We start from the raw sequence: 27,255 nt of genomic DNA on the forward strand, positions 1-27,255 counted from the left end.
TATAAAAAATGTGGGGACAGGTGAGGCAGGGGCACATGCAGGGGATAGCAGAACCCCTCCTTGGCCTCAGGCCACTGTCCCCCAGCCTGCAGAGGGAGATGAGACGTCAGAGGAGCAGGCTGAGGTGAGGAAGGGCCCCAGGAGTAGGAGCCCAAAGATTCCTAGCCTGGGGCCTGCGGCTGAAGAAGTTCTAGCCCTCCCTGTGAGAATCCGGGGCCAGGCCCTTGTTTGTTTGCTCTCAAGCTCCCTGCCCTGAGCCAGCGGGCAGCACGGAGTCCCGGGGTGGCTGCCACCCTTCCTCCACCCTGAAGCTGGGCAGATGGCAGCATGTCTGGCAGCAGCTTTGGGGCTGGCGGTCAGACCCCTGTGCCTTCTTCCTGGGTCCACTGGACTGTGCCAGAGCCGTGGCAGCCAATCAGCACCATCTCCAGGCTTTGGGGTTCCCAGGGCAAGGCCAGGCCCCCTGCCCCTGGCGGCGGCTCTCCGGTACTGGCAGCCTCGGCCTGGTTCATGGGCTCCGGGGGCCCAGTCCTAGCCCCTTCTTCAGGAGGCGGTGGGCCTGGGGTGCTGGGCTCGGGGCAGAGTTCTCCTGAGCCTGGGGGCTCTGAGTCAGAGGTGGAGGTCCAAAAAGCTGTGGCTTGAGGCCAGGGGGAGCTCTGAGACGCTGGGGGGCCCCAGGGCCAGGGTGCCACGAGGGGAGGGGGCCCTGGACGAGGGTGGGGCCGGGTCCCACTCAAGACAGAGCCAGCTGGGGGCTGCAGGCAGTAGGAGGACGTCCCAGTGTCCACACACAGAGGCTGCAGGAGCCCAGAGGCGCTGGCCGGGCAGGGCCCCTCTCCTGACGCCCGAGGGGATGGGCCTTCCCCATGGGGTGCCAGGATGAGCTGCACAGCCTGGCGAAGGGACTGCAGCCCCTCCCGCATCTGCAGCACCTGCTCAGACAGCTCCATCACCTGCAGGGAAGGGAGGAGGGTGGGAGGAGGGTGTGGTCAGTGGGGTGGGGACCTCACAACAGCAGGCGCCCCCACCCTTGCCCCTCACCCACCGCCTGCCGAAGCTTGTCCAGCATGTCTGTGTTCCTCACCTCGCTGGGCCCAAGGGGGACAGTGAGCAGGCTGTTCTCTGTGGACAGTAGGGTGGGGTTACCAGGCAGGGCTGGTGAATGAAGACAGGGTGGGGTCCAGGCCTCCGCCCGCTTAGCGCAGACCACACTGGCCTGGCCAGGCCTGCTGCCGCCAGGAACAGCCACTTACAGCCTTACCTGAGTTGCTGAATTCTGTGCAAACCGCCAGGGGGCCTCGGGCACACTGGCTTGTGCTTCTCCCTCAGGAAGCTGCCTTTGTGCCTGTCTCTTGTTCTGTCCTCCAGGCAAGGGGACACTACCTGGGCCGCCTGGCCTGCCCAGGGGCCACTTCCAACTCTGCTTCCCCAGTCCTGTATCCCCCCCAGTGGGCCAGACACGGTGCTGAGGGTTTCAGCACCATTATCTCATTTAACATGCACAACCACCTTTTTACAGATGGGAAGCTGGGGTGAGAACCGAGGTCACACAGAGATCTGGCAGCAGAGATCTCACCAAGCTCCATTCCAGCTACCTTCCAACACCAAGGTGCTGGTCTTACCCACTGCCCTGCCCAAACCATGCAGGTGGGTGAGGGCAAGAGGGCACCCAAAGTCTGTGCCCTGCCACTTTCTCAGAGGCTCCCAGGGCAAAGAGGCTGCCCTGCCAACTTCCCCCCGGACCCGGGCCCCAGTACCTGGTCCGGGAGAGGGGCTGCTGCTACATTCTGGGCCAGACCGCCTCACCCGGAAAGAGAACTTGGGCTGGTCAGAGCCACAGCCGTCCTCAATGCCATCTACTACCCTGTGGACACAGAACAACAAATCAGTTGACAGACAGCCACTGCAGTGTTTCATGGGACAAGATGCCCCACTGTCCGCAGAGGCTGCAGAAGCTTGGAGCTGGGCCGGGGGCTTGGGGCCCCAAGCGAGGGGTAACACGTGGTCCCTTCCTCTAGGAGCTCGCAGTTTCACTAGGGATTCAAACTTGAATGAGGTGAAACAGCAAGAGAGTTCTGAGCAGTGCATGGCATGAATGGTGGAACGGGGGCAGCAGGGAGGAGGAGGAGTCAAGGAAGGCTTCTTGGAGGAGGCTGGAGGGACAGATGGGCATCCAGGGCAGGGGTGTGCCTGGCCAGGGCCCCAGCCCTATCACTGCAGCTCTGCCCAGAGTTTAGTGGCCCAGAGCTCGCTCACCTGGGGCTCAGATCTGGGGGTACATTCCATGGCACAGAGGGCAGCCGCAGCCCCTCTAAGCTCTGAGGGTGAGCAGAGGGGCCGGCCTCAGCCTGCAAAGCTCCTGCCCTGCCCGGCCGCCCTCTGCCACCCAGCGGGTGCCGGGGTGCTGGTCGTCGTGGTGATAGCAGCTTGGCGGCCGAGGAGGATGAGGTGCAGCTGGGGGACAGCAGGGGGCTGGAGGGCTCATCAGCTGGGGCTGGCGAGGCTGCGGGGCCCTGCTCCCCGTCTGTCTCCTTCTCCTCCAGTGTGGACATGAGGGTGTTGTCGCCGCTCAGGGAGCTGGTGTCCACCTGGGGATAGTGGGGGACAAGGAATCATCATGGGGAGCTCCCGCTATGTCCCACTCACCACCCCCCCGACCTGGTCTCATCGCCCTAGACAGGAGGAGCTGTTTTTGTTAAACAGGATGCCCAGTGTCTCCCACCTCCCAAGGAAGAGACTCGGCAAGGGAACGGGGTGCTTTTCTGCTGCCACCACAAAGCCACCAAGCCCCGGAGGCATTTGCTGTCCCTCAAAATGCTAGCCAAGTGTGGACACGCTGTCCCTCTACTTGGTCCCTGAGGCTAACTGAACTATCCAGGAGGACCTGGTACCAAAAACCGGTTTGGAATTAGTAAGATAAGGCAAGAAAATTCAAAAGCCCCTCAGAGCAGTCCTGTGTCACTGTGAAGAAGCAGGGGGCACTGCAGGGCTCTCTGCAGAGGCGGCCTGGAGACTAGTGTGCGGCCTGCCTGGCCCCGACCCATGGGCACCACCCCTCATCTGTGACCTCACAGCCTCCTTGTCTGGTACCGCTGGACTCGCGGGCCGTCTCATGGGCCGGCAGAGCTGGGAGTGGCGGCTGAGCAGAGCTGGGCTGGGCTCTAAAGGACAGTGTGAGAGTGTGAAGGGGCAGCAGAGCGTAGAGCCCCACCACCACCACGTGCGGGGTGCTCACACGGCACTCCCACAAACCCCTTCTCTGCCCGCACCCTCACCTCTGCGGGGCCTCCGCCAGCACCCAGGTTGTAGCTGAGCTCCCCTCGGAGGCCCCTGCTGAAGCGGGGGGCGAACTCGGGGTACAGCGCGAGGCTCTCGTGCAGGCCAGCCAGCTGCAGACACTGCAGGACGCAGTACGTCAGCCCCTTCACATCGGCGTTGGCCTTGACCACCTGCTCACGCCGGGGCAGCTCACAGCCAATCAGATCGCCCTTCCCTGGGAAGAGGAAGCAGAGGTCAGCAAGTCCTGCCCCTCAGCCACCCGAGCCGAGATGGGGGTTGAGTGGGGCCTCTCCAGCCAGGACAGGTGGGGAGTAGTGGGGCCCGGGCCCTGGCTGACCCCTGCTGCCTGCCTCACTGGCTCCTCAGACAGGCTCGGGGTGAAGAGCACTGTGACCCAGGTGCTCAGGCACATTTGGGATCAAAGCACTGTGCTGAAACAACCCAAATTTCAGAGCTGAGACACCAGTTCTAGTGATTCCCAGGTTGCCTGTGGATCAGAATCCTCCGGGAAAGTTAAACCAACCAGACTCCCCGGGGCCCATCACTACCTACAGAGTCATAATATCTACTGGAGACCCCACAATTGTTAAGCCCTGCAGGTGACTCAGAGCGTGTCCAGGAACCAGTATGTGGAACCAGCAAGTTAGTGCTGTGTGGCACAGTGAAAAAGGCAGGGGGCCGCGTTATTTCACCGCCCTGAGCCCTGGTGCCTCATCTATATGAGAGATCCTGCATTGAACTGAGTCTGTGGTGCTTTCGCGATCTTACCAGAAGGTGTCAATGGAGGGTTTTCCCACCACCCGGCTGAGACTGCCACCTGGCTGACAGCGATTGTAAAATGGCATCAACTCGAGTCCGCATCCTAATCTCAGAGATGTTAAATTGTGGGGAAAAAATGTGTGACTTAGAATCGATGAAATAGGATGTCTCCAATCAGGGACATGGTGATACGTTAGTGTAGGTAACGTGCCTGACACATAGATGGCCAATCAAAGTTCATTTCCTTCCCTTCCCTCCCGAAAGGAGTCCCCTATCGATCATTCCCAAGAGGTATGGCATGCCACCAGGGCTTGGGCAGAGCACTCACGGCCCTCACAAGGCAGCTCAACCCACGGCCAGACATTTCACGAGATTAGACAGCGTTTCCTCATCCTTAAGGAAAACGATGGCTCGCTGCCACCCCCGCTGTGGGCTGCCTCACGCTGCCAGCAGAACTCACTGAGCTTAAAGGCCTCCTCTAAATGTTCATGGACTTTTGCTCAAATTTAAGTGCAGAACGCATCGTCGTTAAATCTTATTTTCTTGGTTTCAGGCCATCCTTCTGGTTCCTTCGGAGAGCTGTTTGCATCTCAGTGTGATCATCTGATGAATGAGCTCTCTGTCCTCACGTGTGTCATCTGGAAATAGGATAAGTATGTATTTCTTGTCTTCATCCAAGAGGGGAGATAAAACCGAGAAATAGGACAGGACCGAGGACGGAGTTCCATACCACTGGTCTCAGGGACCAGAGCCTGCCCTCCAGGCTGGCCTCTCAGACACAGCCTCCAGCTCAGCTCCTCAAGGCCTGTAAGGTCCTCCCTGCACCGTCGCCCAGCTCACCTCTCTTCGTCCTGCCTCTTTCCTCCCCAACTAACTTTGCACACTTAGCTGTTAGTTCATACACAGAGGTAAGGGCCAGAAATGACACTGCTAGATGTGCCGTGAGCCTTAGCTGCAAGGAGAAGGCAGGAAGCACCTGGATGTTCAACTAAGGAGGCAGGTGGGGGATGGGGTGAAGGCAAAGCAGAAAACCAGGCCATGATGAGGGCTGGGGAACCAGGCATCCACCAGGGCATCCAGAGGGGCCACGTCAACAGAGGAAACAGTTCATCCGGAACATGTGGGTAGGGACAGGATGGATCAAAGGTGGCTTAGGTCCCAGTGCTGGGGAATTCTGGAGGCAAAGGCCACGGCACAGGCGGTGGCCACCCGTGAAGCTGTCTTAATACCGAACGTGGATATTCTGAGACCTGGTGCCTGGCATCAGAGAAGAGAGATTCTTTCAGGACCCATGCCAGCTCCCAGCCACGCTGCTTCCTCAGCTCCCAGCTGAAAACCATCTGCTTAATAATCCACTAGACAATCTTGCTTTGGAGTGACCAGTCTGCCACTGTCAAAATCTGCCTTTTTGCCCTTCTGAATCTCTCCAGTTCCCCATCATTTCTCAAGGACTGCCAGCCATATGTGAGTGGCCATAACTCCGTTTGTTCAGAGTCCTGGCATTAACTCCACGTAGGGCGAGAAGTCAAACTCATGAACGACACCTCTCTCAGCTCGCATGGTATTTCTTTCTTCTGTTTCCTGTTGGAAGACCATCCTCCTCAAGGAAGAGAGGATGGACACACAGTCGCTGCTGGGCGTGTGGTCTTGCTGGTTCTCCAGGTTAATGACAGGCTTCAGCCCCTCCAGGCGTCAGCTGTCCCCACAGGGAGTCTGCAAGTGCTGCTGCCTGAGGATTTGGCTGTGGTCCTGGCGCCTTCCATCAGTGTGTGAGGCCCTCCGTGACCCACACAGATCACAGCATCCCCACCCTCTGGGGTCCCTGCTGAAAGCCTCCCACAGCCCCGGAGCCTGCAGCCCCGTGTTGCCCACTACCCTGAAATCGCGCCCTTTCTGCGGGATGAGTCTCCCCAGAGCAGAGCGCCTAAGAACACAGTGTTAAGAAGCCTGAGGTTTAGAGTTAGCAGACCAGGTTCTAGCCTTAGCCTGCCTGTTCATTAACCTCTTGGAGCCTCAGTTCCCTTCTATGCAAAATGGAATAGCGATCATTCCTCCGCACTGGGTTTTGTGAGGTTTGTGTGAGTTGAAGCATGTAAGGGCCGGGACACAGGGCTGACCCCGCTGCGGGACCCCTGGGGCCAGCATTATTATCATGTCAGTTCTGAAACTGCAATCTCCCCTTCCTTGTCTAGGGAACTGATCCCTCATCTTCACCTCTTTCTTTTGCCAAGAAGGGAAGTGTATTCAGAGTCTGAGCTCTGCTGTCACCCATCGCAACCCTGGGCTTGTTCGAGGACCTTTCCTAGGAAAGTAGCATCTTCCCTCTTGGGCCTGGCCGGGGTGGGGGGGGGGGAGGTTGCAGTGAATAAGCATGGCGTTCACACACACCTCCGGTCAGTTAATCTTCAACAAAGGAGGCAAGAATTTACAATGGGAAAAAGACAATCTTTTCAGCAAGGGATGTTGGGAAAGTTGGACAGCCTCATGTAAATTAGAACACACCCTCTCACCATACACAAAAATAAACTCAAAACGGCTCAAAAACTTAAACATAAGAGATTACACCATAAAACCCCTAGAGGGGACATTGGCAAAACATTCTCTGATATAAATCGTATCAATGTTCTCTTAGATCAGTCTCCGAAGGCAATAGAAATAAAAGCAAAAATAAACGAATGGACTAATCAAATACTAGCTTTTGCATAGCAAAGGAAACCATAAACAAAGTGAAAAGACAACCTATGGAATGGGAGAAAATATTTGCAAACGATGCAACCGACAAAGGCTTAATTCCCAAAATATACAAACAGCTCATACAACTCAACAACAAAATAACAAACAATCCAATCGAAAAAGAACCAAACAGACATTTCTCCAAAGAAGACATACAGGTGGCCAAGAGGCACATGAAAAGATGCTCAACATCGTTAATTATTAGAGAAATGCAAACCAAAATTTCAATGAGGTACCATGTCACACCGGTCAGAATGGCCATCATTAAAAAGTCTACAAATAACAAATGCTGGAGAGGGTGTGGAGAAAAGGGAACCCTCCTATACTGTCGGTGGGAATGCAAGTTGGTGCAGCCACTGTGGAAAACAGAATGGAGGTTCCTCAAAAAACTAAAAAGGGAGTTGCCGTATGATCCAGCAATCCCACTCCTGGGCATATATCCAGACAAAACTCTAATTCAAAAAGATATAAGCACCCCTATGTTCACAGCAGCAGTATGTACAATAGCCAAGACATGGAAACAACCTAAATGCTCATCGACAGACAAATGGATAAAGAAGATGTGGTATATATATATATATATATATATATATATATATATATATATATATATATATATATATATATAATGGAATACTACTTGGCCATAAAAAAGAATGAAATAATTCCATTTGCAGCAACGTGGGTAGAACTAGAGATTATCATACTAAGTGAAGTCAGTCAGACAGAGAAAGACAAATACCACGTGTTATCACTTATATGTGGAATCTAAAATATGACACACATGAACATACCTACAAAACAGAAACAGACTCACAGGCATAGAGAACAGACTTGTGGTTGCCAAGGGGGAGGGGGGTGGGGGAGGGTTGGATTGTGAGTTAGGGTTAGCAGATGCAAACTATTATACATAGAATGGATACACAACAAGTCCTGCTGTATAACAAAGGGAACTATATTAAATATTCTGTGATAAACCAGAATGGAAAAGAATATAAAAAAAGAACATATATATATATGTATAACTGAATCACTTTGCCGCACAGCAGAAATTAACACAGCGTTGTAAATCGACTCTACTTCAATAAATTAAAAAAAAAAAAAAAAAAAGGGCTTCCCTGGTGGCGCAGTGGTTGAGAGTCCGCCTGCCGATGCAGGGGACACGGGTTCGTGCCCCGGTCTGGGAAGATCCCACATGCCGCGGAGCGGCTGGGCCTGTGAGCCATGGCCGCTGAGCCTGCGCGTCCGGAGCCTGTGCTCCGCAACGGGAGAGGCCGCAGCAGTGAGAGGCCCGCGTACCGCCAATAAAACAAACAAACAAAAATGGCGTCCATGCCTCCCTTTCTCCTGCCTGAACACTCTTTCCAGCACTTTCCTCCTTAGCATTTGATTTTCCTCCTTGACAGGAAGTACTCCCCTCCGTCCCCTCACAGACCGAAGGCTGGTCCTTCGCTCAGTCTGGCCTACAGCACCCGTGAGATTGAGTTCACCTTGTGTTGCCGCCTTGTGGTCACTGGGTCCGCTCTGAGCTTTGCCCAGGGCTCCATGGCTACTCCTGACCCCACCCTGGCTGTTTCTCCCTGGTGGCCTTGCCTGCGTCTTCTCTCCGCGTTTTCTGCAGATGGGGCCCTGGTTCCACCCGCCTCCCCGCAAGCCCTGGCGTCCTCCGTCCCACCCTCACAAACCTAGGATGGCGAGCACGGTGCCGCCCTTGAGCACCTCCATGGAGCCGGAGCAGACGAAGTAGAGGGCCTGGAGGGCGTCGCCTTGGTGGATGAGATACTCGCCAGGCGTGCAAAAGGCGGGCCGCAGGGCCAGGGACAGCGCCCGCAGGCAGCCGCGGCTCGCCGCCTCAAACAGGGGCAGCTGCAGGACCTCCTTGTGAAGGTGCATGGCAATGTCTGCGCGGAGCTCGTCCGGGAGGCTCTGCAACAGCTGCGGGTGGGATCAGGTGCCGAAGGTTAGGGTGGAGAGTGGGAGGCAGCCTCCCGCCAGCCCTTTCCACCCCGAGGGCCTCAGAGCAAGGGCAGGCGTGGGAGGGGCCTTGATTCCCCCCTCCCCCCACTCGCACAGCATCCAGCTCCACACAGGGTCCAATCAGTGAGGGGGGCCGCCTCTGCCTCCCTCTCAATCACTTTATCCTCCCCGCCCCCCATGGGCAGCCCTGCTTTCCCCCTCCCGGCCTTAGACCTGGCCGGCAGTGAGCAGGGCCTCTAGACCTAGCGAGCGTGGAGACGGGCCTCCGAGCCGGCCCGGCTGCCTTCTGCTCCTTGCCGCTGGCCGCCCAGGACAGAGCGGAGGCAGGGGGGTCAGAATTCTGCATCTCTTGCCCTCCAGCCCGCTGCTCCTGGGACTCTAGGCCGAGCGCACACTCCTTGAAGGAGCAAAGGCAGGAAGGGCCGGCCCTGGAGGCCTGCGCACCTCGGTGGTGTCGATACCGTTGTTCACCGCCCAGGTCGCCTGGAAGTACTCGAGCATGCGCTGCTTGAGGGGCTTGGGGATGCGGTGGATGCGGATGTAGTCGCGCAGGTCGCGGGTGCGGCTGTGGTACAGAAAGCGGCGGGCGTACATGCGCTGGATGATGGCCGTCACGTTCCCAAACACCACCGCGTGCATCAGGGCTGGGGAGGGTGGCGAGAGGGGTCACCTCCAGGACCAGCCTGGCCCGGCCGGACACCGTGCGGGACACATCTGTCCTCCCCACCCGCAGCCCCGCGCTGGGCAAGGCCCCCGGCCGCTGTGTGGGGTGGAGTCCTGCGGCCAGGTGGGCTCTCCTGGCCCTGGGCTCGGGTTCCTTGGGGCCCCTAGGCGGAAGCACCTCTGGGAAGGACCTCGGGGCTCTGTGGGAGGTGGGGAGGGAGGGGTGGCCCAGGGCATGAGTCGGGGAGAGGGCCCTGGACTGGGAACGGGGCAGGCCTCACCGCCGATGAGCATGGTGCAGATGGAGAAGATCTTCTCCGTGTCCGTGTTGGCAGACACGTTGCCGAAGCCCACGCTGGTGAGGCTGCTGAGTGCGAAGTAGAGGGAGGTGATGTAGGCGCTGCGCAGTGAGGGGCCGCCCAGGAGCTCGGGCCCCGTCCTGTTGGCCTCGCTGCTGCTGCTGCTACAGTTGTCACTCTGGCCAGAGCTGTTCCCTATAGCTGGGCTCCGGCCCACCAGGTAGTAGGGGGTCTCCAGTCGGCGGGCCAGCTCCTGCAGCCAGCCTGGGGAGGGGGCAGGACAGCACTGCTGCACTGCGGGCGCAGGTGTGCCTGCTGGTACCCCCGGGGGGGGGACACACATGGCTGCAAATCCACCCCCCACGGCTTCCTGCCATGTCCGTCCCTCCTCTGCCAGCCCGGCGTGCCCCTGTGCACCCCCTCCCCCCTCCCCAAGACAAGCACACGAGGTCGAGACTGTCATCTCCCCAGACGGTGTCTCTGGGTGCCGAGGCTGGAGTGAGGAGCTCTGCACCCTCCTCCCTGTGCTGGCGCTAATCCCGGGGCGGTGGGCCCAGCTGGAGGGGGCAGAGGGACTGGGGGGTTCATTGCACCAGCCACAGCCTCATCCGCAGGGCCGCCTCCTCTGCCTTGTCCTCCCAGACTCCTCTTGCTTTTTCTCTGAGCTCCGGGAAGCCGCCCCCGATTCAGCCTCATCCCCCCCACCCCACAACCACACACACCACCCAACCTCATACACGCGTTCTCGGGCACACCGACGTGGACGTGTGCACACACCAGTAAGGCTACAGACGCAGTCGAGAGGACAAGGACACACGTGTGTGAGCACAGTCCCAGGAGCACAGCCACGGCCTGTGCACACTTGGGAGAGACAAGGGTACGCGGGCGCTTGCACACTGACACCCAGGTAGGAGAGGGACACACCTGCATGGACACGAGCACACAGGTGAGTGCACTCAGAGGCCACAGACAGGCAGGCCACCGCCGTGCACACAGCTCTCTACACGCAGACACAAGCCAGCCTGGGACACTGAGAGGAGAATAAAGATCGCCCCAGTCTCATCAACCCCCCATTCTCTGGTCTGGCCTTGGAGGAGGTGGGGCTGCGTACTGGGGTCTCTCAGGAGCCCACAGCCGCCCAGAGTTACTCAGCCCAGCTGGAGGGCTGTGGGAATTCTAGGGTGTTAGATGGGGGTTCCCAGGGTCCACAGAGGTCCCAGGGGTCCTGGCAGAGCTGGGGGCCATGGGGAGCAAGGGAGAGAGAGCAGATCTAGCATAGAAGTCCAGAGGGTGGGCTCAGGATCACAGGCTGCGGTGGGACCCACCTCTCCACGTGCCCCTCCCCAGCTCCCTACTCCACACTCACCCTAACATCGCACATGCTGCTGCTCTCTGTGGCCCTCACACCCCTCCTCCCACCACACACCCATTCATTCAGCAATCTCACACGTGGGCCAGGAGCCGGGGGACCCCCAGAAGCTTACTGCAAAAACGTCTCACAGGTACACAGCACCCGAGGGTCCCGGGATGGGGCTCAAACCCACGTGCTATTGGCTAGAGCTAGAAGGCTTCCCGGAAAAGGGGACACTGGTGGTTTGTCTCAGAGGATGGGTAGTTTTGAGACAAACTGAGAGGGGGTCATTCCTGATCTAGGGAAAGGTGTGGGCTAAACCTAGAGCTGGAGACAAGTACAGGCGAGCAGCTTGGCTTAGCTAGAATGTGGGGTCCGCACTGAGGGAGCAAACTCCAGGCTAAGGAGTTGGGGGGATGTGTAAAGTCCGGAGCCAAGGTGAGGACTCACCCTCCTGTTATTTGAGATGTGCTGTGAGAACGCAAGGAAGTACACAAAACCCTTCAGTCGTTACTTAGTTGGGCCTCTGAGGTGAAGCCGTAGCTGGGTGAGGAGGGGGCTGGAGGGTGGAGAAGCAGGAGGGTGAGGGCAGGATGCAGAGGGGTCCCTCCTCACTCAGTCTTGGTCACGGGGCATTGGCAGCCCCTGGAGCTGGTGGCGGGATGGTCCCTCTGCGTGTCGGCGGCAGAGGCCGTTCTGGAGGCTTTCATACTGAGAAATGCTCTGAGCGACCTCCCTCAGTGTTTAGCACACTCTTGAAAATCCAGCCCATCTCCACGGGGCTAATGGGATTCTGGGGCTGGAACTTTATGTCCACACCAGGGCAGTGGAGCAGTAGAACCAAGGCAAGGAGGCAAAGGGAAGGCACCTCCCACCACACAGAGCTGGGCCAACAAGAGACACCACCCTCACCCATGGACATCCCTCCCGAGGTGGACTTAGGGAGGTCTGGGTGTGGCTCCCACCCAGCTGGGGGGTAGTTTCCCTGGAGAAAGAAGGGGCAGATGATGATGTGAAGGACTTGGGAACTCCCCTAATGTGAACTAGCCCCTCTGGAACTTAGGGTTCAAGGGTGTGATCTGTCCAACAGTCAGCCCGCCCCTTACAAGCCCCATGCTCTCCGTGGAGGGGCTCAGAGCCCCTCTGGGAGCCAAAGGTGTTCTTCATGTCAGCTCAGCTGCCCCTGTGACGTGGTCAGAATGGAGAATCCCCATGGACGCAAGACACTGGGTGTCTGGGCTGTGTGTGGGGAGGGGACTGACCTGGGGATGTGGTGTGTCACCCACGTAGGGGTTGGGGCTCTGCATCACTGTTACCCATCTCCCAGTCCTCTGAGCATGTTCGTCGGGGGCGTCTGACCCCAGAGCCGCCTCCGCCACAGCCTTCCTCTGGGAAGGGCAGGCGCCAAGGAGCTGACATACTGCCTGGAACGTGTTGGTTCCTGTGCTCAGCAGCTAGAGCTTTGGGGAATATCCAAGTGGGCCTCTGGGCTACACACCAGTCTCCGTGGGCTTGGCGAGGGAGGGAGGATTAGCGGGAGTCTCCTCGTCCCTGGGAACAGATCAGAGCATGTTTCTAAGGCCAACCTGGACTCCTGGTGACCGACCCCATCAAGAGAAGACAGTCATGGGGGGGGGCATCTGAGCAGCTGGGCTCTTGCCCACTGACTGGAAACGGGGGCTAAAGGCCAGTTACGGGGAAGTTGCCAGAGGGCTGGAGGGCATGGGAGGAAGAAGGTGTGTCCAATTTTGGATCTGCGGGCGTGGAGAGTTAGACGTTGTTGGAACAGAACGGTCTGGAGACAGAGAGAGAGGATGGAAGTTGAGATGTTCACACCGTGGTGCCAGTGGAATCGCCCAGGGAGAGCAAGGCGGGGGGCCGGGGAAGGAGGAGGCCTCCTCACAGGGCAGAGAGATGGCTGGCAGGGTCAGGTGCTACAGGGACTTCAAAGGGATAAGAGTTTGGCCCCAGAAGGTCACTGTGACCTTTAGGGTGACATTTGGGGTTGAGAGGTGGAGGTGGAAGCCCTCCTGGCAGGAGTTAAGACGTGAGTGGGAGGTGAGCAGAGAGAGGAGCTGCGAGAGGGGAGGTGAAATGAGAGTGAAGACGCTGGTGGGACGCAGAGAAAGGCTGCATTTCGGGCTGGGGAAGGGCTGAAGCAGCTGAGAACCATGCTGCCGGAGGTGACAGGAGTGGGCAAGGGGCCTTAGGGGCCAAGATGGTGGGGGATGAGCTTTTGAGAAGGTGGCCGGAAAGCGCCAGGCATCGGAGCAACCCTGGAGAGGTCTTCTGAGAGGGGTGGGGTACCCAGCGGGGCAGGCAGTGGGCGAATGTGAATGTGGCACAAGCTTGACCACGAGGAGGCCATGATGGGTGAATAGACTCCCCCAGGCAGCCCACCAGGCTTCCTCCACAACGTGGGCCTGCAGGAGAGCAGGCCTGCCTCGAGGTGGTGGCTCTGTCACGCTCCCACCTGCACACACACGCGCCAGCCCCCTCATTCTGCTTACAAACACACACCTACTGGCACACATGCCCCTGATACACACCTGTGGGCATGTACACATGCAGACTTGCACACATCTCTCTGCTACCTTACATCAGCTCACGGACATCCCCTGCTAGACACACACTTGGACTCACATTTCCCTGACGCACGCACCCTCAAGTGAACAGACTCCTTGGGCACATATGTACACACACACGCACACGCGTGCGCGCACACACACACACGCACACACACAGAGGCAGCCTCCAGTACCGATCTCAGGCAGCTCGGAGGCGCTGCTCTCGATTTCCCGCTGGCCGATGTAGAACCAGATGCAGGCCACCCAGTGGGCGAGCAGGGCGAACACGGCCATGAGCAGCGTCAGCACCACGGCGCTGTACTGCGAGTAGCGGTCCAACCGCGGGAGCAGGCGCAGCAGGCGCAGCAGGCGCAGCGTCTTCAGCAGATGCGCCCCGAAGTACTGAGGTGGGGGGAGGGGGAGGTCACCCCAGGGCCGGCCCCCCCCGTTCTGCCCCAAAGTCCACCCAGCCCAGCCGCACTGACCACGTTGACCTTGAAGGCGTGTAGCAGGTCGAAGGGCAGCGCCGCAATGACATCCAGCAGGAACCAGGTGCTAACGTAGTGGAGGCAAATGGACTTTGGGGCAAACACCACCTGGCCCGACTTGGACACGAACGTGGTGCGGAAATTCAGCACAATGTCTGGGGGAAGTTGGGGCGGGAGTCAGCACCGGTGGGGAGGAGCCACATTTTCCTGGGCACCTGCTCAGTGTGTAACACTGTCCTGGGCCCTTTACCTGCATTGTCTTAGTTTTCGTAGTAAGCCAGAGGGTGGATACTGTGCCTATGTGATGGAGGGAGAAACCAGCTTGGAGAGGCTATGACTAGCTCAGGGCCAAGTAACCCATTAGTGATGAAGACATATTCGGAGCCTAGGTCTGATTTCAAGGCCCACAGGTCATAAACGGGGGAGGGCAAGGGGGACACTGGGGGGCAGTAGAAGCCATGCAGAGTATCCCCATCAAAGCCCGGGGGGTCACTGGCCCAGGGAGGGGTGGGAGGCACAGAGCACACATACCAAGAATGAAGAGGACCTCCACGGCCAGGTCGCAGACGCTGGGAGGGCCACGGGCGGCACTGGGCTCCCGGGCTGTGCTCACGCACACGCTGTAGGGCACGGTGACAGCCACGTAGAGGGTGGCGAGCAGGATGAAGCCGTCCCAAGTGGCCCTCAGTGCCCCACAGTGCAGCAGGATGAAGGGTGACTTCCGGATGGCAGCGACTTTGTACTCGGGCAAATTTGGCTTCTCTCCAAACACCCCCTGAATGAGAGGCAGGGCAGGTCCAGGCAGGGAGAACAGGAAATTGGCACAGACTGAGTTTGGATGGGGTCTGGGACAGGCATCTGCCTCCTTTCTCTCCCTGCATTCTCAGAACGACCTCTGACACAGGCATCAGAGTCCCCTTGTTATAGGTCAGAAGACTGAGGATTGGTGAGCTCAAGTGACTTAGGTGAGGTCACACAGCTGCTTAGGGGAGGAGCCAAGATTGAGCCAGGGCCAAAACTCTCCGCCATACCTTCGACAGATGAGGCATGTGACATTCTCACCACAAGCCCCAAAGTGCTGGTGGGGCCTGAGTAGCCCCCTGGACATTCTCTCTGTGGTGGGCTTGGTTCCCCTTCTCCATCTCCTCAACCGGCCCCTACCCTGCCCCACCCCCCAAACACACGCCCTAGCGCCAATCCACCTTATTGAGCTTGTGCTTGCCCTTGGGCTGCTTCTGCAGGTGCCCAGACAGGTGGTAGAGCACAGCCCGGCTCCGTCGCCGGTTGGCATTGAAGCCTTTGGACCCTGCCCGGCCATATCGGCGTCGGCCACCACCTGCAAAAGAAGAGGGGCGGGAGAGAATGATGGGCGAAGCGCTCACACGCCTCAGTCCAGGGGCTTGCGGGTAGGACACCAGTTGCTGGCCCACGGGCTGGTCCGGCTCACTGCCTAGTTAGTCTATTTAGAGCTGGGGGCACCAGCGTTTCTCACTTCCTGGGGTCACTTGCCAACACCAGCAACGGGCAGTCCTGGGGGTGCTTACAGACACTCCCCCCAGTGCCTGCTTCTAGGAGAAGGAGGTTTGGATCCAGGCAAGAGAGGAACACCACAGGGAAAGGCCTGAGAGAGGGGAGTGGGAGGTAGTTCCCAGGGTGGGGGAGTGCAGAGCTAGCAGGAGGCCATTGGGCAGAGTCGAGGCTGCCCAGGGCTGGGGGTGGGGGATGGGGAACAGAGAGCACCCCCAACACCCCCAAATGGCAAAGAGGCCTTGGAGCAGCTTCTGATGACAGCTTTGTGAGCTGTCCAAAGGCCACCCCCAGCCCTTAGAGGATGCAAGAGGGGAAAGACCACAAGGACTTAAAAGAGGGCTTTGGCCAGGGCTCCCCAGACAGGTTTGCATGAGGACAAGGAACCAGGTGGGTCTGTGCTCAGCCTCACTAATTGGTGGGAAAATGGTACTTCACGGGCACTAGTGGAATTTGTTTCTTTCAGTTTCTTAGTAAAGTTGACTTTGAAAGTCCAACTTTGTCTCCACAAGCTCTCCGTACCTGGGCCTGGGGAGATGAGAGCAGCACAGGCTCCTCGGCCAGCAGAGCGGGAGTCCGCGAGTGCAGGCGGGGTGGGGGGCCCACAATGGCCCCGCCAAGGCTTGAGGTACCCAACACCCCAGCCGCGGCAGCCAAGTCGGCAGCCCCACAGGCACCCACCTGTCTCCTTCCAGCTGTCGGGGCCCCCTCGGTTCTTGGTATCACTGATGTCCTTGTGAGAGACCAGGAAGAGGGCCACCTCCCCTTTCTCATTCTTTATGGGTATCACATCCAGGAGACACCAGAACGGGAGCCCTGGGCACAAAGACAGACTCAGCCCAGCTCCCATTCTCCGTCCGAGGCAAGGTGACAGAGGGGCCATTGACACCCCTGGTCAAGGCACATGCCAGCTCCACTTAGGACACTTAGACTTGATCCAACAGGGCAGGGGAAGGCAAGGGAGAGCAGAGACGACAGTCAGACATGTGTGTTCATAGATCTGTCCTGCTAAGTAAGATGGGGACATTTTTCTGCTGGGGTGGGAAATCCAAGATGGGAAATTGAGTACCAGCTGAGATTGGGGTGAGGACCGAAGAAAGGAGGGGCCAGGAACAAGAGGAGGGGTGGAGAAAGAGGAGAGGGGAATGTGGGAAGATGGGATGAGATGGGGAGGTGGAGAAGATGGGATTGGAAAGGAGGGACTGTGGATGGGGTGGGTACCAGGCTGGGTGAGACCGCGAAAGTAAGGCAGGTTGGCCAGGCGGCCCCTCACCGCTCTTCCGGTACAGGATCAGCTCGGCCTTGAACTCCTTGTGCTCATCCAGGGCCTTGCGGATCTGTTGGCGGACGAGCTCACTGGTGTCTGGCCCATAGAGGAAGGAGCAGGCACAGCCCCGCTGCATGACCTCGGCCCGGGAGAAACCCGTGAGGTCGCAGAAGCCATCAGAGCAGTAGACCACAGGGAAGAGCCCCGCCACCTGGGCGTTGCCCAGCACGAAGTTACTATCTGCAAGAGAGCACCCCTCAGAGGAGGTGTGGGGTGAAGGGGCACAGGGTCTACTACCCCTCCTTTCCCAATTGCCTGCAATCAAAGGGTAGGTGTTACAAATCCCAGGAATCCTGTGTGTGAGTGTTTGGGATGGGGAGTTGGGGGAGGGTTAGGACAGGAGCTGTTTATGAACAGGAATTAGAGTGTCACCTGTGTGTCGGTGCCCTGCAAGGTCCCACTCCTAGCATCGTGTGTATAAGTGCATTCAAGAATTGGCATGTGTGAGCCCTGAGGTTGGTGAATGCAGCCCCGTGTGGGTACTGTGCCCTCTGGAGTGTGACCTGAGCAGCTTGGGGTAAGGGGTGGGGTTAGGGATATCCAAAGGAGGACTGCAGGACCAGTTCTAGGCCAGCCTCAGCCCCCCTCCCCCCGCCCCGCCAGCTTCTGCCAGGTTCACTCACCAGCCAGGTACTCGGGTTGGCTATTTGGCTCCTCCCACCGAGACACACTTGGACGGAGAGGCAATCCAAGCCACCATCTATTCTGCACTCTGTTTGAGCCCCAGTTGCCTGAGCCCCTGGCTCAGGAATTAGTGAATGTGATCCACAATGGGGGTGTAAGAACGGTAGCTGAGCTCTGGCAGCCTGGAGCCAGGAGTGTATTGGGTAGTGGGGGGCGCTGAATCAGCAGGCTGCGGGAGCCAAGTGCAGGCAAAGCAGATGGAGAAGCCTGGGGTGGGGATGGTCTCAGAGATGGGCTTCCACCCCTATCAGGAACCAGAGACAGAGGCAGAGAGCTGGGAAGCCCCACTGGGGGTGAGTTTGAAGGAGGAGGAGAAGGGAGGGGGCTTTCACGACTTTCCCAGTGCTCAGAGCCCCGGAAAGCCAGGATCCAGAAGCTCTGGTCACCTTCTCCAAACTTCCCCAGTCTTAGTGGGAGTCCCCAAACCTATCCTTTTGGGGCTAGAGGGCTCAGTGGGTTTAGGCTGGTGGGTTTAGGTGGTGAGGTGAGGTTGGACTAACAGTGCTCTCCTGAGTCCCGCCTACTCTATCTTGGTTTGCAAACCTCTTTTCTAAACCTGTTTTTTTAGCCTCTAGGCTGTCCCTCGAGCACCGCTTCCTTGCCTCACTTCCCAACCCGCCAGTTCGAGGGTAGTCTCGGTGGGATAGCGCCAGACGCAGGGATGGGATAGGTTACACTGACTAGGTCGGGGTTCGCGACCCCAGGAACAGACGACATGACCGGCCCCCAAACCCAGAGAGTTCTAGCCATTTTGCCTGGCCCGGGGCAGTGTTGACTCTGAATTTTTCGGAAACGGCGTCTGGAAGGAGACGGTGGTCCCAGCTAAAAGTGGGGCTCAGGGAAGAGAGGGCGAGAGCAGGAGGGCTCCAGGCTGAGGTGTCTGGGTGCAGGACTGACGGGAACACTGGCCAGGGACAGCTGGTCCGGGAGCCAGTGGGGCGAGGGTCGGGACTCACGCGTGCCGTCGAAGCGCGTGGCGATGGTGTCCAGGAAGGTGTTCTGCGGCGCCAGGAGTCCCCGCATGGCCGGCATCTTAGGCGGCTGTGGCCGCCTGCCCCATCCCTCCGGGGCGAGGGGGCTCAGCGCCGGGGGAGGGCGCCCAACTCGGCCGCCCCCCGCCGGGCCCCGCGCCCCCTAGCGCAGCCGTCGGGGGGCAATGCCCACCCCGGACTCGCAGGTCCCGCCAGCCGCCCGCGCGCAAGGGGGCGTCCCCGCCGTCGGGGCCCGGAGCATGGCGCGCGGCTCCTCGCGCCCTGGCCGCCCACGATTCCCGGACTCCCGGCTCCGCGCCCTCTGTGCTCTCGGCACCTTCGGCTCGAGGTGGCTGCAGCAGCGGCTCCCGTTTCGGCTGCGGGTCGGCTCCGGCTCGGGCTCCGCTGGGCACCAGATCCCCGCAGCTACCTCCTTCTGTCGGGGAGAAGCGGCAGCCTCCCTCCCTCCCTCCGGCGCCCGCAGCCAGCACCGGGGTAACCATGGAGACGGGGCACACCCAGGCAGGGCTGCCTCCTTAAAGGGACAGGCCTCCCGCCGAGGGATTCCCCCCTCCCCTCGGGACCTCGTGGGGGCAGGGGAAGCGGCGCCCTCCCTCCCTCCCCGCGCCACGCAGGCCGCCCGGGCCACCCCGAGCCGCCCCGCCCGCCCCTCGGAGAACGACGGGCAAGCGCCTGGTCCCGCTCGGGCAGACTCAGCCGCAGGGGTGAGGCGTCTTTCTCTGCAGCATGGGGGTTCTCAGAGAGCCTGGCAGCCTCTCCTCCCCCGGAGGGACCTGAGGAGAGCTCAGGCGGGGGATGAGCGGGGGGTGCGTGGTTTAGAAGATTTCCCCTAAGAAAAATGTAATGGGAAAGGGGGCTGGGCCAGCAGGTGGAGGTGGTGAAGACCGGTGGTTGGCGGAGGTTGGGGCAGGGGAAGTCTAAAAGGAGATTTGGGGGAGGGGGTTTAAACCCAGCTTTTAGGCATCCAAGCCTTTCTTAGCCTCAACTTGACCCTCCAGGGAATGGATCGATCCGTCACTAAGCGACGCCGCGGCTGGCTGGAGCTGCCAGGAAATAGGAGGGTGGGTAGTCCTGGAAATAGGGTTTAGACGACGCTCTCCGTGTGTGCCCGGGAGGTGGAGGGGTGGAAAGTGGAAATGAGGTGTGTGGGGATGGGGGCGCCCCAGATCCTTTGTCTTGCCCCTGTGTTTCTCTCTGTCCCCCTTTGCCGCTCCCAGGCTGCGCTGAAGGGTCAGGTTGCAAATACAGGCAGGGTACAGTAGATGTCAGACGCCGGGGGAAACTTCCTAACCGTGCGCTAGTGGGTCTTTGCGGGCGGGGAATGAGAGGACCGAGTCTCCGCTGCCCCTAGCGCCTTTAGTCCTAGAGAACTAGGCTCTGCGCTGAAGAGGGAGCGGGGGCTGCAGGGACCCCCACCTCCAGCGAGGGGGTGGGGAGGAGGGGCCGGCGGGCGGTGCGGAGCCGGGCCCTGGGCGGCAGTCTCTCACTGGTCTCCAGCGCTGCGTCGGTCCCAGCAGCCTCGCGTTGCCAGCGCCGCTCCTCCTCCCTCCCACGATTTGCCAGCGAGCGCGGCTACCGCCCGCGCCCAGAGGAACCGCCGTGGCCAAAACAGCAATTTGTTCCCGAACGAGCGATGCGGAAGGCTCAGCGCCCCCACCCCTCTAGGAGACACAACCGTAGTCAGCAGCATCGGAAAGGAAGGAGTGTCACCCGCTCCACCCACCCCTCATCTGTGACGAGGGCCAAAGCCCCAGGCACCTGTATTAAAATGAGCTGGTGCTTGGGCAGGAAGAAGAGGAAGCGTCCCCCTCCCCCAGTCCCCAGCGTCCCACTCTCTCACATGGGTCCAGGGCTGCACAGTAACCCCTCCCCCAACGACTCATCTTTGCCCCTCCAGGCGACGTTCAAGCGCTCTGCTGAGGAGCGGCTGCAGTTTAGGAATCGGCTCACCTTGAGAGAAAGGATGAGGCTATGAGGGAAAGCACCCAACTTGAGAACAAGGCTACTTACCCAGGTTCGAATATAGTTCTGCCACTTGCTGTTGTGATTTTCCTTGCATGACTCAATTTTCTCCTCTGTGAAACGGGAACAATAACTACCTCAGAGGGTTGTTAGGAGGATTAAAAGATTAAAGGATGTAGAACAGCGTGTGACATTTGCAACATGTAAATATTATCTGATTTTGGATCTTATGGGAGCCCTGAGAAACATGCAGAGTAGATGCTACTTCCTCTCCATCTCACAAATGAGTAAACAGAGGCAGAGAGAGAGGAGAGACTCGCTCAAGGTAACCAAGGTGGTAAGTGGCTAAGGTTCCAACCCTGACACACTCCCAACCCCAGGTCCAGAGTCTGCCTCACTCCAGCATAGCTGGCTCCCGCTGTGAGGACTCAGAAACAACCCCAGGCTAGCTGTGTGGCACTCACAAGGACTGGTCATCTGGCGTGTGCATCAGATCCAGACGACCCTCCCGTGGAAGCCCAAGTGTTCAGACTTTGAGTCTTCAATCTCCTCCGCCTGTGCTGGTCTTGAACATCAAGCCAAACCATATGCTTTGGGTCAGGGTGAGCAGGCGGTAGACAGAATACGTGGGGTGCCCCAAAGAACCACCATAGCTGAGATCGACTTGGTGTCAAAGCACTGTGCTAAGTGCTTTCCTTGGATTATCCGGTTAACCTTTATCATAACTCTGTGAGGTAGTCACTGTTATAATTGCCAATTTACAGATGAAAACATCGAGGCGGAGAGGTTAAGATGCACTGCCTCCTCCAGAAGCTCCAGGCACAATGCCTGTGTCACTGTTTTGGTGCTCTGGTCCCCATTTCTGGGAGAAGAAAATACACTAACGTTTATTGAATGTCATGATCACTCTTCTTATCACAGAATGAAACAGCAATGTTTTGGGCTTTAAACCGCTTCCCCCATTGCCCTTCAGAGAATTTGTGTGAAAGTGTGTATGGGGTAGAGATGCAGCCACTGACCCTTTGCTTTGGCCTGGCCTGATTTAAGGTGCCTTTTCCGTCTAGATGAGTGTCTAGGTCTCAACCCACTTCACTCTTTCACTTTACCTAGTCCCTCGGGTCTTCCTGCCAGACCTGGCTTATGGTGAGTTCCTTGCCTCCTCCTTCCACCCCCACAACCCCCGCACCCACCCCCCATGCACGCGTGCACACGCGCGCGCGCACACACACACACACACGCGCGCGTGTAGACAACAGGGCACGGCAGGGTGTGTGTGGGGAGGTTAGGGGCCACTGGGCTCCCCACTATAATCTCCTCTTCTTCTCCCCTTTCCCCAGTTCTTGACTCACTGGCCACAGTGGGGAGTCACAGGGAAGGGAAGGTTGAGAAGGAGCCCTGTTCAGAGATAGCTCAGAGCCATTGTCAACAAGGAGAAACTCAGGAGGCTGCGTTTTGGAGCTGCCGTGGGAGGCCTGTGGGAGTATTATCTACAAAAGGAACAAGGAGAGAGAGGAGGGAAGAGCAAAGCAAGAAAAAACCGCTCAAGACACAAAAGATGGAAAAAGCCCCCCTCCCAAGTGCAGGCGGAGTCAGTTGCTGTGTGCAGCCGGTGAGAACAGGTGGCTGTCGAGGAACAGAGTCCAGGGCCCCTCCCGTCTCCTCTCCTCTTCCTACTCTCTCCACCCTCATTCCTGGAGGTCCCCAGGTCTGTCTCTCCTTCTCAGGCTGTGTGGTGTGGTGGGGAATCTCAGGCTTTCAAGTCAAACTAGTCTAGGTTTCAATTCTAGCTCTGCCACTGTGTGACCCTGGGCAGGGATGGGGGACGGGCGCTCATCTCGAAGAGCATTAGTTCCTTCATTTGTGAAATGATCCTTTCTCAGAGGATTGTGGAGAGAGTGAGATGAGCTTAGTAAATGGTTGTGATTGTTATTGAGAGTCCCCCCGAGCACTTGTCCTGCCCCTGGGTGCTGGGACCCCAGAAATGAGCTCAGCATGAAGCCTCGCTGAAGGTTCCCCATTCCCACCAAAACAAACACACCATTTTGGAATACTCTGAGGCCTCCAGTACTTGGCCGCCCCTCAGCTGTCTCATTCTAGGCCATGCCTTTTCTTTTAGTGGAGGATCCTAGCTAGTGTGAGGAAACCACAGTAAACTTTCTAAAAGGGAATCCTGGATAAGCTACTGTATATCGCATGGCTAGTTAAGTGGAGGAAAGAGATCTGAACCGGGAGTTAACTAGGTTGACAGCAGTTTGCTACCACGCCACAACGCTGGGGTGCCTTGTCCTATCCTTCGGTAAACAGCCTATTAAAAGGGGACGGTGTGGTCGTTTTGATGAGTGCCCACTGTGAACAGCCACAGGACTTCAGGCCGTGGGGATACGCTGCAGTCGACCGTGGGCCCCGCCTGCCGGAAGGCCAGTTTACCAGTCCTGCCTGCAGTCAGCAAGGGAGGGAGTCTGAGAAATCTTCTCAGTCTCTCAACCTGCGTGTTCTAGCAGCACCAGAAAATGGGTTTGTCTGAAATCTAGTTACAGAGAAAGCCTAACTGGGTTAAGTTGAAGAGAGACATAAAAAGGAGACCTGACTTCTCCCTGGGGAATCAGAGTGGGTGGTATTTGTTCCTGCTGTTTTGACGGCTGTGAAGGGGCGGGGGGGGGGGTGCTGGAGAACAGTTTTGCTGGTGGTGGTGATGGTGCGTGAGTTTCCTCACCCAGAAAAATCCTCAGATAGCGGTTCCCCTTGGTAGGGAGTCACAGACTAGAAACAAAATTCCCTCAGCACCTGTATGGAAACGATGTTCCCTGGCTCTCCTCGGACCCTGCCACAGCCTTGCTCCCTGTTTGCCCATGTTGGTGCCGTCAGCATCAGGCCTGTGCCACCCAAAGAGCTCAGAAACGGGAGTGGGGGTGGCTTTCCTGACAGTTGTCAGGACAAGAGGGCACAGAGCTCACCATGCTGGGGGGATCTGCACTCAGAGGAGAAAAGCGGCAGCAGGAATAGGGTGACTGAAGTATTACTTTTTTATTTTTGGTTAATTTCTCGTTCTATTTTGTTGGTTATTTTTGGTTTTATTTTTATTTTTGGTTAATTAGGTCTGTAAGGCTGGAGATCAGGGAAGTCCTTCATGCACTTTTTAACAGGGCACGAGAGACAGAAAAGTAAAGGAGTTATGGCGAGTGAACGTTGAACTAGTCACAGGTTAGCTTGGACACCAGGGTACTGTTGTCAGCACCTGCTTGACACCTACCTTACCACTCCATGAAGTAGTTACCAGTCTCCACTTCCCAGTTCAAGAAGAGGTTCAAAGATGTTACGTTATTTGCCCAAGGTTAGTTGGTCACATAGCTACCAAGTTGTGAAGCCAGAATTAAAATCCAAGTATCGGTCTCAAAAGTCCAGGGTCTTTCTACTCTACCACACTGCCCAGCCACCAGCCCCTGCTGAGCTCTAAGAGCTCTAGTTCCTTCACCTGCAAAGGGGTTGAGGAAAGAGCTGGAACCATTTATCTTTGCCTCAGAACTCAGCACAGTGCCTGGCACCCAGCAGGTGCCTCAGTGTTTGAAGCAAAGAATGTGCGCAGGTGGCTAAAGCCACCAGAAGTCCAGCTTGGCTGACTTTACGGTATGATGTTCTGCTACCAGCATTATGGTCTGGTACTCTGAACTGGTTAAAATAGTGACAAAACAGCTCCTTGTATCAGTTGCTGACCTTCAAACATGTGCCATCTCGGATACCCATTTCTTCCATTAAGTGTGCTTCCGTACGCATATCATCCTCTCCAGGTGGGATGAATCCTGTAGATCAAGCAAGACAAACCCTCATTTTGTTAGGTCAAATGGCAGGATTTCCAAGGGCAACAAGCCATTACTCTACTGACCTTCTCCAAAGCAGAGGTTCACAGATTGATAACCATGTGTCCTGGCTTTTCTAGGCCACTCCCAACCTAAAGTAGTTTATCCTGTTGTTTCCCATACATACATTCATACTCACAAGACTGTACCCTGGTTTGGGATTCTGAAATACGAGGTCACCCTGTCTATAAACCACTGAGCAAATGCCTGATCACCGCTGGTATGGTTCAAGTTCAAGCACAGGCCCTGCGAGCAGTGTTTCTCCATCATACTCACAGAAGACAGCAAGGCTCTTTCATGCAAGACTATTACCTTGCACTCTTTTATCTGTATGTGTCAGTTGCCCCAACTAGTTTATCAGCCCCACAGAGGGCTGTGTTTTAGTTATCTTTCTCTCTCCTTAGCTTCCAGCTCAGCAGCTGTACAAAGCACTCCCAAACACTGTTGGTGAGAATCCATGCACCTTTTAAGAGTACTTTATCAATACCTGTATGAGCCAACAACTCCACTCCTAGGAACTGATCCTAAAGGTACACTCTCACATGTAATGAGTGATGTATGTATTATATTGACGAAATATGCTCATTTCATCAATACACATAATAGCAAAAAACTGAAAATCATCATTAGGGACTGGTAAAACTAATTATGATAAATTTATACAATGGGATACTATACAGCCATAGAAAGAACAAGGTACATTTACGTATACTGACATGGAAAGAGGTCTAAGCAGCATACATTCTTCTGATATATGTATATAAATACAGAAAACCTCTGGAGGGATAAACAAGAAACTTAACAGTGGTTGCCTCTGGGGAGGGAATAAATAGTCCAGAGTGGGATGGAGGCTTACTTTTCATCATATATCCTTTTGAACTATTTTTTTTAAAACCATTTACATATATTGATTTTTCTTCAAACCAAACAAAAACTAGTTATAAAAAGTGAGGACAGGGACTTCCCTGGTGGCGCAGTGGATAAGACTCTGTGCTCCCAACGCAGGGGGCCCAGGTTTGATCCCTGGTCCGGGAACTGGATCCCACATGCATGCCACAACTAAGAGTTTGCATGCCACAACTAAGGAGCCCGTGTGCTGCAAGTAAGACCTGGTGCAACCAAATGAATAAATAAATACTTTAAAAAAAAGTGAGGACAAGTTAAAAAAAAAGCAAATTGCTCAGGAATACACATAATATAATTTCCATTTATGTAAAAGAAAGAAAAAACATATTTGCATGTTTGGATTTAGAAAATTTGTGAAAAGATAAACAAGAAACTTATCAGTGATTTCTTCTAGGGAGTGGGACAAGGTAGGGGAGTATTTTTCACTTTCACATCATGTATCCTTTTGTACCTTTAACAAAATTAGCCTGTATTACTTTTTTAAAAAGTGAATTTAAAAAACTGCCGCAAATAAGGGGCCTACGGAATATTTGATGTTCATAATGAGGCCACGCTAATTTAAATTTTCTCTCTCAAGTGGCACATAACTGACAAAGGTAAACCTGAACTTTCAATCTTATCTCTCAGGCTGGGAAAGGACAGGACATTGATCTCTAAGAGGAAATGGAAAGGGAAGGAGAAATGATGGTTAGGAAGGTTGTCTCTGAACACACAGCAGGAACTGCCCAGGGTACAGAGCCTCCCTCCTCTTGGAAGGAAGAGCTGTTGTGGGGAGCAAAGAATGAGCTGCACAGTTCAAACTTAAGGTAAATCTCACTTCTCTTCACTGAAGAAAGTCAAATGGCAAATTTAGGAGAATATCTACAACGTGAGATCCTAAATGAATTATGGTTTAGACATATCTAAAAAAAAGGTTGTAGGATGCATATAGTATGCTCCCTTTTTTGTAAAAAACAAAACAAAAAATTAAAAGCCTATATATCAGGCTTCTCTGGTGGTACAGTAGTTGGGAATCCGCCTGCCAAGGCAGGGGACACAGGTTTGAGCCCTGGTCTGGGACGATCCCACATGCCGCGGAGCAACTAAGCCCGTGCACCACAGCTACTGAGCCTGTGCTCTAGAGCCTGCGAGCCACGACTACTGAGCCCACATGCCACAACTACTGAGCCCATGTGCCACAACTACTGAAGCCCACACACCTAGAGGCCGTGCTCCACAACAAGAGAAGCCACCGCAGTGAGAAGCCTGCATACCACAAGGAAGACCCAACACAGCCAAAAATAAATAAATTTATTTTTAAAAAAGCCTACATATCTATGTGTATAAGCACATATATGCTTTGAAAAGGTTTATAAGGATATATGCCAAATTATTAACAGTTATTACCCCTGAGGAACAGAATGAAAAAGTGGAAAACTTACTTTTTCCTTTTATATTTCTGTATTATTTGATATTTTAAATGCTACTTTTGTAATTAAAAACAATGTGTAAAAAAAAAAGTCATAATTTTCAAACTTTTTGTGGTCATAGAAAAAGTCTTCAAGTATTTTTCTATAAGGAGATTTTAACTTCAACTTCAAGGCAGTTTTGACAAACATGTGGCTTCCCATCTGTTTAGGTGGTTAAATACAGTCTTACCTGGATACGGGCATAGACCTCATAATTCTTCAAGGCCACTTCAATCTCTGGATTTCCTATAAAGTGTAGGTAAGCAATTAATCAGAAAAGCAGGGCTTTTTCCTGATACAGCAGGCTGATGGTGATGTTGGATAAATTCCCCCAAATGAGGTGGCCAGCCCCTTAGAAAATGGCTTCCTAGTACTCCTTGACTATTGTTTTCTTTACTGAAAGACACACACACACACACACACACACACACACACACAC

At 56.0% G+C, this 27,255-nt stretch overlaps 1 protein-coding gene across 1 annotated transcript; it reads right to left on the reverse strand.

Moving 5' to 3' along the window:
* Window positions 1–16: 16 nt before the first annotated feature.
* Window positions 17–18,936, reverse strand: KCNH3 (potassium voltage-gated channel subfamily H member 3). The gene is made up of 15 exons (XM_079937241.1): window positions 18,611–18,936; window positions 16,917–17,150; window positions 16,325–16,459; window positions 15,319–15,452; window positions 14,648–14,891; window positions 14,114–14,271; window positions 13,823–14,030; window positions 9,693–9,974; window positions 9,193–9,392; window positions 8,457–8,706; window positions 3,276–3,493; window positions 2,257–2,588; window positions 1,758–1,864; window positions 1,046–1,122; window positions 17–953 (listed from the first exon to the last, which is right to left on the reverse strand). The coding sequence occupies exons 1-15, from the start codon at window positions 18,684–18,686 to the stop codon at window positions 357–359; spliced, it is 3,252 nt and encodes a 1,083-aa protein (XP_079793367.1). The 5' UTR covers window positions 18,687–18,936; the 3' UTR covers window positions 17–356.
* Between the last annotated feature and the right edge of the window lie 8,319 nt (window positions 18,937–27,255).

This window comes from Stenella coeruleoalba (genome assembly GCF_951394435.1).
Source record: "Stenella coeruleoalba genome assembly, chromosome: 11".
Classification (NCBI taxonomy): domain Eukaryota; kingdom Metazoa; phylum Chordata; class Mammalia; order Artiodactyla; family Delphinidae; genus Stenella; species Stenella coeruleoalba.

Excerpts from the sequence above, each read along its gene's own strand:
- KCNH3 (XM_079937241.1), bottom strand. The coding sequence starts at position 18,686 with ATGCCGGCCATGCGGGGACTCCTGGCGCCGCAGAACACCTTCCTGGAC. Across the intron at positions 3,494-8,456 it reads CACCGTGCTCGCCATCCTAG|GGAAGGGCGATCTGATTGGC; the intron begins GTTTGTGAGGGT and ends TCCTCTTCCCAG. Across the intron at positions 1,123-1,757 it reads CAGCCCCTCTCCCGGACCAG|AGAACAGCCTGCTCACTGTC; the intron begins GTACTGGGGCCC and ends TACTGTCCACAG.